Source organism: Chelmon rostratus, chromosome 13 (assembly GCF_017976325.1).
Source record: "Chelmon rostratus isolate fCheRos1 chromosome 13, fCheRos1.pri, whole genome shotgun sequence".
In the NCBI taxonomy this organism is placed as follows: domain Eukaryota; kingdom Metazoa; phylum Chordata; class Actinopteri; order Chaetodontiformes; family Chaetodontidae; genus Chelmon; species Chelmon rostratus.
The window spans coordinates 17,625,769-17,636,637 of NC_055670.1; the positions used below are offsets into that span (position 1 = coordinate 17,625,769).

The following is a 10,869-nucleotide window of genomic DNA, read 5'->3' on the forward strand; positions in this document are numbered from 1 at the left end:
GTATTGTCTGGTCCAAGTACGTGTTGTCAAGTTATGTCTTTGTCTCTGTCATACCTCAGCCCATGTTAGAGTTTCCTTGCTATTAACCATGCCACGGTTCATGTATTTCATGCCATCCCGTTGTCCATGTTAGTGAGTGTTTGTCTTTAGTCATGCTCCAGCCCTAGTGTGTTCTAGTATCTCCTTGTCTAGCCACCTCACGTTCTTTGTCAGTGTTTGTTCTGAGTTTTGTTTATTCAAAGTTTCCCTGTGTTGTCTTCGTTCTCTGTGTAACCCTTTACCCCAGTGTGTGTTTTCCCTAGTAGCAAGAGTTTTGGTTTTCCTTGGTTTTTGTCCTTGAGTTAAATAAATGTGTTCAAATTATATCTGCGCCCTGAGTGTCTGCATTTGGGTTCAACCCTTAGTTCTCCAATAGTTCCCTAAAGTCCCCACTTCCTGACACTGGCAGGGACGCTCCTGAACCCAAATACAGTATTTTATAAAACACTGTATTCAAAAGCTATGAGCGTTTGCATGTTTTAGCTCTTCAAGTACAAATGGCGACAGCACTAAACATCTCCTCGGCTTGTTGCTGTTTAAATTGCTTTCAGGGGTTGCTGTTACCTTTATCTGGGGCTGCTTTTGTGCTTCATGACAGGAAAGCTATTTCATTTTAATCTCTTGAGAAAGGCATCCGAAGGGGTCTTCTAAGGCCTTACATCTATAATCTGCTGTCCTGATGTAGTTGGTCTTTAACTTTAGGAGAGGCAGTGAAATATTTAGTGTTGCACTTGTTAGATCGTCTCTCCTTAAAGCAAACTGTGTCCGACCGTAGCGGCAATGCAGATGAGTTATCAGAACAATATGTCGAATTAAAAAGCAATTTGTTTGTCATCTTTACTCTTACTCACAGCAGGAATAACAGCAACGCAGGTTTCTCTCAGTCCAGTCCTGTTTGCTGCCAGTTGGCTGACTTCTGCTGGTCTGTTCCTGGATTTGTGAGAGAACCTCATTAGAAGTAGAGTTGAGAAGTCTTGACCTATGAAAGGTGCAGAAGTAGAGACCTGGCAGCTCAATTTACAGAGATGTACTGAGAGTTTACGAGACAGTCCCGACCAGGTGTCGTGTGGCTGATCCTTCCTGCACCGCGAGCGAGCAAGTTCATTGTTTTCCCCAAATAGAAGCCTCGTCAGTGAGGGGAAGGCAGTTAGAATTTGGGACGCGTGGATTTTCCATTCAAAGATTGCATTTACATACTGATGCTATTTGCGTAAGCTTGAGACATCAGCAAACTGATGCATCGCTCTGCTCCCGCTTGATTAGGCTGATGAAATTTCTCCTGAAGACGGCGAAAGATGGAGTTGCCGCAGACAGCGAAAGCTAAACTTCAAAAAAAAAAAAAACTTTTGTGCTGAAAAGACGCTGTTCTGTAAATCTGTCTGAGCCCACAGTGACCTCCATTTCCTGGTTTGTATTGAGGTTATTTTGTGAAGGAAATGCTGTGTTTATGGTTCGAGGTGAGGTGGAAAACTGGAGGCGACGAACACAGAAATGGTGATAACAGCTGGGCTTTAGGATTCAGAATATTAGAGCACTTGAACAAGAATATTTCAGATATATTATAAGTGTGTTTTAAAATGGCTCAGCATGCATTTGAGCGCGCTTGAACAACTGCTCTCCTCAGTGGCAGCTCTGCTGGAAAGCAATATTTGCTGGGTTGAGGCTACTGAGACGCTGAGATATGCTTTGACTGATTCACTAGATGCTGTGCATGCAGCAATAAACATTTTTACAATCAGTGGATGTCACTGAGGATTGAGGTTTTCAGGATGCACTCAGTGTGCTGATGCTTTTGTGTGTGTGTGAGTCTAACTGTGAGTGTCTTTATTTGTGTGTGTGTGTGTGTGTATGTCAACAGGGTGGTAAGATCCCCATCCGATGGACCGCTCCTGAGGCCATCTCATACCGGAAGTTCTCCTCTGCCAGTGACGCGTGGAGCTATGGCATCGTCATGTGGGAGGTGATGTCATACGGGGAGCGGCCATACTGGGAGATGTCCAATCAGGATGTGAGTGTTGTCATCATCACGTAACGGTTGTTTGTGGTTCACTCGGGAAAAAGGAACGCTGAAAGAACTCCACCTCGTTATTTTGTGCTCACTCTCCCTCCTCAAGAAAAAGCTCTCGAGTCTCACTGACTTAATCCCAAAAGCCTCTGCTGCCAAGTCTGTAAGTCTTAAATGCAATTTACGGCATATTCAGGACACTTATAGTCTGATTTGACAGAAATGGACTCTGACACATATCAGGTTTTTAGTGATTGCAGAAAAGAAGTGGCAGAGCTGCTGCAGGACTGATATCGTCATTCATTTATATGAGATATGTTCAACAAGTTCCAGCCAGCTAATGAAAAGAAAGAAGGAATTGTAACAGTAATCATAGTTTGTCCTGTTGGGAAGCAACATTTGGGATCATAACCAGGATTTTAGAAATTCTGAGTCCGTCACGAGCCATGTTTTCAGAGAGCAGTTAGTAGCTACCAGAAAAGGAGAAAGCATCTCTTTTTTGAGGTTATTGTTTTTAAGGTCTCTGACAAATAAATTTGACAAAAATTGACCTCCTCTAGTTAAAAAAAAAGTGTTTTCTGACAGAAGGCGCAGTGAATTTTTGGTTTGCATTATTCAGTTTGTGCAGTTTGTATTCAGTCAGTCCAAACAGCTGAAATAATGTCTGTGTCCTCTGATTGGATAATTGAAGCAGCTTTTGTGTGGCAGTTATGTTCCTCCAGTCTCTTTCTTCTCTGTCTCCTCTCTCTGTACGTTTCTGAAGCGAACGTTAGATTCATAAAGCCCCGGAACAAATCCACATTTCCACCCGGGCTGAAACATGTCCAACTCACGGCTTTCACACCGCTGTGGGACAACCTCACGCCCGCTCACTTCTTTCCATTGGCTTTACATGAACCGCATCTAAAACTCACCTTGCGTTCTGTCTGCACGCACCAGGACATTTTCAGCGAGCCATTCATCACTTTTCAAACACTTTTCAAATTTAAAAAGTCATTAAATTTCCCACTTTCTTAAAAAAATCATAATATGGCTTCAATACCTCCAATAAATTTAAAGGCGTGCTGTTCAGGATTTGTCGGCTGCTGTATGTGTACTTATCAGGGAGAGTTGTCCCCTCCTCCTCCTCCTCCTCTGAGAGAGAGAGAAATAAAACATAATTTTCTGAGAGTTTCATGGTTTCACGTTACGTTCTGAAGCACAAATGAACATCTCCGCACAGCCCTGTGGGAAGGGGCTGCATCGCCGGATTATGTGCAAATGCAGCCGACGCACATGTCCACCAGTCCACTGTGGCCTCTGCTGTGTGTGTGTGTGTGTGTGTGTGTGTGTGTGTGTGTGTGTGTGTGTGTGTGCGTGCCTGCGTGCCTGCGTGCGTGCGTGTGTGTGTGTGTGTAGCTTAGCTCTGCCCTGCCCTCAGTCAGACAGACACATAGATCTGCATCTCTTCATACATCCACGACAGACAGAGACAGAGACAACAGCAAAATGTTAAGAAATACAGGCAGGGGGAAGGGTCTCTGCAGATAAATACACAGACACACGCTGCAATCAGTGATCACTGCGAGGGATTGTGTTTGTTTTTAAGGAAGCCTTTGCTTTGCCTTTAACTGTTAACTATTTATTTAAATCGGATCTCTCTGTTATTGTGATTGTGTGTCTCATTATGGAACATCTTTTAAGATTTCGTGTTTTACCAAACAGCCATTTTTTATGATGTTGATAATCTCATGATAGAATCAGGCTTAATTATAGAATTGTGCAATGTAAACTCTCGTTTTATTGAGCAAAAAATGAATAAAAAATTGAGTATATTTTCACTTTTGAACGAACTATACTCTTAAAGGATTCTCTCTGAGGCATCTCAGCGATCGTTCTTAGAGGATGGAAGAGACTTATTCATGTTGCTTCCCCTCCAAAGGCCGGTTCTCAAACCTCAACACCACAACACACTTTAATATCAACTTCTCTGCTCCGCTGAGTACATTCTGAGTAAAGTTTGTGTTACATTATATGGGTTTAAATTGCTGCCCTTCAACCTGCTCCCTGGCTGTTTTTCTCACATCAAAAGCCTACCTCTGAGAGAGAGGGGAGGGGAGGAACAGAAATGCTGGGGAAATTCAACAAAAGGATGAAAAAGATGCATTAGAGGAAAAGGAAAAGAGCAATGAAGGTCAGAGGTTCAGAGGACTTCGGTCCAGTAGAGGGGGAGTTTAAAGCTGTGGATTCAGTGTGGCTGAGCAACCCGCTGATCCCTGGGCTGTGGTCAGGGATTGGAGGGGCCATGGAGGAAGCAGATCCATCCCTCTGTCCGCTGAGTGTGAAAGCTCCACCATAATCCCCTCAACCCCTCACACGCAGACTCGTACACATCCGCACACGGACATCCACACGCGCGCATCCAGTAAGGTCCCGGGGTTTGGGGAGGATTTGTGCTGTTTGGGAATTGCTTAGAAGTGCTTTCCAAGGCAAAAGGCCAGCCAAGCCGCAAAACCAGCCAAACACTATCTCATCCTGGTCAGCCACTTACCACAGCTCCCTGCACAGATACATGGATCTCTGCTTTCCCATAGACTCGCAGATATGATAGGGTGATCTGCTGTATGAAGGCTACAGCGATACACACAATCAGCTCAGATGAAAGAGGAATTTCTGAGACGTGTTGAGTTGATTGATAGGACAGATTACAGTTTGTGCACATCAATAAAAGAAGAACAAAGTTCAGGCTTATTTGTCCTACACAGGAAATCAGACATCCAAGGAGGAGGTTATGGGAAATAATAAGCTTACGAAAAGCATTAAATCTGACGATGCTTCCTGTTTTGACTTTAATTGCTCTGTTCATCGCATCAATTATTTCTCTGATTCATGGTGAAGGATCAAGTAAGTAATCTGTCTCTTCGCTGCAGGCTTACAGTTCGACAGGCAGAGCTATTATTAATGTATCTTAAGGCAGTCATAATCAATTTCCCTCACAATAACAATTTATCAAATGACAGCGTGTAATGTGAGATGGGTCCTCGGAGCGATGACAAAGAAGCATCACCTCTGTTTTATGGAGCTTTATAGTGAGTTTCAGCTCATTGTTTAGCTGTCCGGCCCATTTTGGTTCAATCTCACAGGGACGTTTTTGGCTGCAGTGCAGAGAGCTTTTTTTAGTGAAAAAGCTCTAAAAGACCCACTGTACCCTACTTGCTCAGCACCAGACGGCAGATAGACACAGGTACGGACTTGCTGTTAAAGAGCCAGATATTTCCCTGAGGACAACTCCAAATGAATGATAATGTTGCTACAGTATATAGCTGCCTGATGTGTAAATCAGCAACTGTTTGCCAACAAGTTTGCGTCATCAGCATAGAATCTGATGTTTGCAATTTGTTTCTGCTGCCCCCAAGTGGCCAAAAAACTGTAATTGCAGGTTTTAATATTCACAAGATGTCGTTGTCATTCTTCTTTATTTAGCCACACTAGCTGAAATGCTCTAGAGATGGCAGTCAGTCAGTTGGTGTGTTGGTCCTCCACTTTGGTCCAGATTGAAATATCTCAAGAACTAATACACGGCTTGGCAAGAAACTTTGTACAGACATTCACTTCCCATAGAGAATGTATCCGACTGACTTTTCCTTTGGCAAAATGAAATTTGGTGTACACAATCATGCCCCCTGCTGGATGATTTGTAATAATTTCAGTGACACCCTGACTTTTCATGTCATCCGGTCAAAATTTGTCCAATACTTTGATTTACGACTAAATACCTGCAAAACTGATGGCATTCACGTCCACTTCAGCTGCACTGTGCACGATGTGCTATTTAGCAAGTGTCACCATGCTAACACGCTAATCTAAGATGGTGAAAATTATACCTGTTTAACATCATCATTAGTATGCTGACATTTAGCTCGAAGCACCTCTGTGCATGTGTACAGCCTCACAGAGCCGCTGGCGTGGCTGCAGACTCTTTGCCTTTGACACAACTCTTCAGTTTCAAATCTGCACAGAACCAGTCTGAAGCCAGTGTGTGAAAAGAGACAATAAGGCTCCAAAAATGGGATCTCGTCAGCAGATATATGTGAAATTCAAGTTCACCAGTTACAATATTCTGACGCCTTGTGAATAAGGTTTTCTTGACTAGATTTACGGCCTTAATTTTCTGCTGAAAATTCATAGAAAATGTCAGAAGAATTTTCATATAAATTGAAAAGTAACACTTACTTGTTTCACTATAAACATTTGTGGATGTAATTCCAGATCCTCAGACTTAACGTGCAAATCCATATAATGCCAAGCATAGTTATCATGGAGACATAGCTGTTTGGTTATGACAGGCAGTAGAAGTCTCTAACTTCACTAACTTTCAGGCTAAATAAATTGCAATACAGCAGCCGTCCTCCACATGTAGACTTCTTCCTTCATCACGTCCAACTGTCTCTCCAGGTGATTCTGTCCATTGAAGAAGGCTACCGGCTGCCTGCACCAATGGGCTGCCCCGTGGCCCTGCACCAGCTGATGCTGCACTGCTGGCAGAAGGAGAGGAGTCATCGGCCCAAATTCACCGACGTTGTTTCTTTCTTGGACAAACTGATCCGTAACCCCAGCAGCCTCCTGCCTCTGGTAGAGGACATTCAGAGGTACAGTAGTTCAGAGTTCCTAGTATCACATTAAATGTAAATGCACTGTAAGCTAATTTGGCAGTGACCTGGGTTCATATTTGTCAAGCATGTCAGGGAGCACTGCATCCTCAGAGCATTTAAGCTACAATAAACAGTGAGCTATGATAGCACAGCTCTCCTAAAGCAGGCGGAGATAGTTTGACTTTCCTGGTGAAGAAAGTTTAAAAAGTGTTTTTACTCCTACACTTAGAAGTAGGAGCAAGTGTGTGTCACTCTGAGAACTTTCAGCCAATAAGACCAGTTGTTCAACTCTGAGATGCTTAAAAAATGCTGCCAGGATCTGACATCATCTGTTTTTTGGGGTTTTTTTTTTGTATCAGTCTACCAGAGTCTCCGGGGGAGGAAATGGACTACCCGATGATCATCTCCATCGGCGACTGGCTGGACTCCATTAAGATGAGTCAGTACAAGAGCAATTTCATGGCAGCAGGCTACAACACATTGGATTCCGTGGCGAGGATGAGTATTGAGTGAGTGATAGAGCCAAAATGTTAACATTAAAAGGCATGATACCAGACAGGACCTGCCTTTGTAGCAGCAGTTGTGGTGTTTTAAATGAAGTTCAGTTCACTTGTTATGCAGGGTACTATTCAAACCCTGAATGTCTCCTGTGGCTCCAGGAGGAGTCTGGGAAGAATAACCCTGATGATGTCATAATGATGTAATCGGGGTTATCTCACTTTCAGCTTGAGACTTTAACCTTTAACAGAAAGCCTGTGTTTCAAAGTGAGGGTGCAGAGTTTGAAACACAGGATAGATGAAAGACGCTATTAGGTTGCATTATGGGAAGTGTAGATTTTTGGGCCATGACTCAGACTAGGGGCTAAAAGTCAGGATATTTAGGCCTCTGCTGCTTTGATTATGACTTTATGTATTTATGTATTTGTTTTGTGTTTTATTATATACAAACTAGATATAATGCTCACTTGCTAGACAGCCATGTACCGGCACACAGTCAGTGCTGAGGTACAACATTTTCGGTCACAATGTAAAACAAAACATCTTAATGCTACAACCACAGGATTATGACATCCAATAACAAAACAATAAATCTCACAAAACACAACATCAAGAATGAAATATTTTTTGAAATCGTTAATATTATACAAAACTATATCAAAATGTATTGTACAAAAACATAAATAGAGACAAAAATTGAAAGAGACTGTATAAAACATTAATACATTAACTTATGATATTATCTATTAGTGATGTGGTAATTGTCTCACATGTTTTAGTTGTTCCCCTTTTTGATTGGTTGATGCAGACCTGTGGTTATGTTGTGAAACTGTATATATACATATATATGTATATACATACATTGCCTAGACTCAGAAAAAAAATTAGGCAACAAGTGAGGTCAATGAAAAGTCCTCCCGCGTTAAAGTGTTTTGTGTGTGTTTGTGTGTTTTTGCGTTTCCACTCTCGGCCTAGAGATGTGAGGCGTCTTGGGGTGGAGCTGATCGGCCACCAGCGGCGGATCATCAGCAGCGTACAGACCCTGCGCCTCCAGCTACTGCACGAACAGGAGAAGGGTTTCCATGTATGAGGACACCCTTTAACACAACCTGGGACGGACAGATAGATGGACCAGACGGAAGTGAAGTCTAGACCGTTGGACAGACAGTCTGCAGCCTGTGCCTGAGTCTTGACCCCTTGTACAGGAGGTCATTGGACAGACTACCACAGCAGACTGCCCCCCGGTCTCCCTCACATCCAGTAGTAACAGACTTTTTTCCTACTATAAACCCCTTACCCAGTATACCTGGTTCTGCCAGACTATTACAGCCTGATAGACTTTACAGACTGGCCCAGGCCCTCACTTAGGGGAATGTAATGCCTTGTTGCAGCAGCAGTACTTTGTGTGTGGAGCAACGATATCTAGAGACGTAGATTTGCAGATGTAATCTACTGAATCTTTTGACTCTTTCTTTCGGTCGTCGTTCTTTTCTCGCTCAGAGTTATGTGCTCATGTAGCTGCTATCGGGTGTGCAATCGAAAAGTTTCGTCTTTTGAAAAAGTATCCTCAATATTTTTCATTTCGGGGTTTGATAAGTTATCATGAAGGTTTCCTTTGCATTGCTTTAGTTTACCCTCTCTCCAGAGAATCTGGTACGCTAATACTTGAATGAAAGACGTGAGAAGCAAGTGACGGAGATTTCTTGAATGTTTAAAAGTGTATAGACAATTAATCGATAATTATTATCATAACCTAATATCTATATATGTGCAGTCCTGTATGTGAAAGCCCTAGTAAATCTGGATCTTATTTAAGATGTTTTATTTATTTAAGATTTTTATCCAAATCAGCAATACAGTATTATGCAGTCACCTCAGTATCTCAGAGGGAGATGAAGAATCGTGCAATGTGAGACCTCTTGTAGGCGTACAAACACGAGGCTCACACAACAACATTCACCTGCTCTTATTGTCGCATACTAAGCTTGCAGAACTGGATCCGTTGCCTTCATATGAATAACCATACAAGTCTATTCTGACAGTTTTTGGAAGCAGCGTGCTCACCGTTGTGTGATTAGCCTGATTTTTTTTTTTTTTTTTTTGGATTGTGAATGTTATACATTGCCTGAAAGCACACACTCTCCACTGTCTTAACATATGAATGTTCACAGAACTTAGATATAGATAGGAGATGTTTGAAATTGTCTGGAAACTTAACATGGACTTATATGGTTCTTCAGAATTAGCTTTCATATCCACTCATTGTTTCTTTTTTTTGCGTGCACACACTCACACGGGCAGTGGTTTGCACTTCTGGGACAAAGTCGATCCAAGATGTCAGAGGAGAGTAATCCGTCGGATGGTGCAAAGCTACTGAACTCAAGTCAGTTCGTGCGTTGTGGTCAAGTGTGTGGCAGTACGGGAAACCAGTGTACATAGAAGTAGTCTGAAATGAAAACTGTTGGATCTGCAGTAGATGATGTCAAGTTGTCGGATGTTTGCCATTAAAATGAACATTTTTCTACATTCTCTAAGTGAGCGGTGAATAGGCAGCGCTGCAGAATATAACTAGTTAGTTGAGTCGGAGGCAGCAGACACAGCTGAAAACCTAGTGGGTGGAAATCGGTGAGAGAGGGAGTAGTCTTAGTTGCGTGTCATCCGGACAGAGAGAGTAAACGACTCTCGGGACGGCGGAGCGAGAACGAGCATGAACAGCAGCATCATAACTCATCATGTGTCATCAGCAGTAAGAAACACACACACACACAGAGACACATACACACACAGAATGCCTTACAGTCCGTTAAGTGCAAGACAGAAACACTTCAGAGTAGTTCATAAGTTTCAGTGCAGTCACAGGACCTAGCCATCAGTTTGAGTTGTATTCCATATTCAGGAGAGCGACCTGCCCCTCTGCAGCTGTGGGTTTTCTTACAAACTGGGGCTTGGCGATTTTAGTCAAAGGCTAACTGGATCTAGAGATCTGTGCCTTTCGGTCACAGCGTAATTATGCATCCAGGCCTTCAGGAGAAGGAAAGATGCACGCACACGTCCAAACACACCTAAATACACACACATATCTGCACACACACACGCGCGCTCACGGTCACCACCCCTCTACAGAATATGGAGGATATCAGATGCTGTTTGTTTAGCATGTTCTACTGCTGAGCAATGTTAGGACGTTATTTTGTACAAAGTACAAGTATACTTATAATTCTTGTATTTTATTTTTCTATAATTTCCAAAGAGATGTTGTAGATCTTGCACACTGTAAGAGGCAGTTACAGCGAATATTTATTTGCAAATAAAGACGAACAGTTCTGGTGGTTGACTGCTCATTTAATTTTGTTTCGATTTTTAACTCGGCCAAGCCAGGAGAATGAAAACAATTGATTTGAAGGGAGAAATGCGATCTTATATCTTTCAGGCTGTGAAACGCCGGTGTTTTTTTGTTTTTTTCCAGTGCTGAAGTTGAGGAGAAGCCTCACGGGAGCAGTTGATTCTCACTGAGTCTCATCTTTTAATGTAAATTATCGTCAAATATATCAGACGTCTACCACCTCTTAACATGAAGTTGTGCATATGACTGACAGCCAAAAGATGGAGCTGTTGGACCAGTGAGCAGCTCCAGATTGAAAATCCTGCAATCTTTCTGAAAATATAATCTGAAATAAATAAATTTCAGATTGGATA

At 42.5% G+C, this 10,869-nt stretch overlaps 1 protein-coding gene across 1 annotated transcript in view; it reads left to right on the top strand.

Annotated features, from left to right (window-relative positions):
- LOC121616411 (ephrin type-A receptor 6-like) overlaps positions 1–8,263 on the top strand; it is a 164,419-nt gene extending 156,156 nt beyond the window's left edge. Inside the window, exons 14-17 of the mRNA XM_041951165.1 lie at positions 1,898–2,047; positions 6,479–6,672; positions 7,035–7,184; positions 8,149–8,263. Of these exons, the coding sequence (XP_041807099.1) occupies positions 1,898–2,047; positions 6,479–6,672; positions 7,035–7,184; positions 8,149–8,263 (609 nt within the window). The remainder of the gene's footprint in view (positions 1–1,897; positions 2,048–6,478; positions 6,673–7,034; positions 7,185–8,148) is intronic.
- Positions 8,264–10,869: the final 2,606 nt, after the last annotated feature.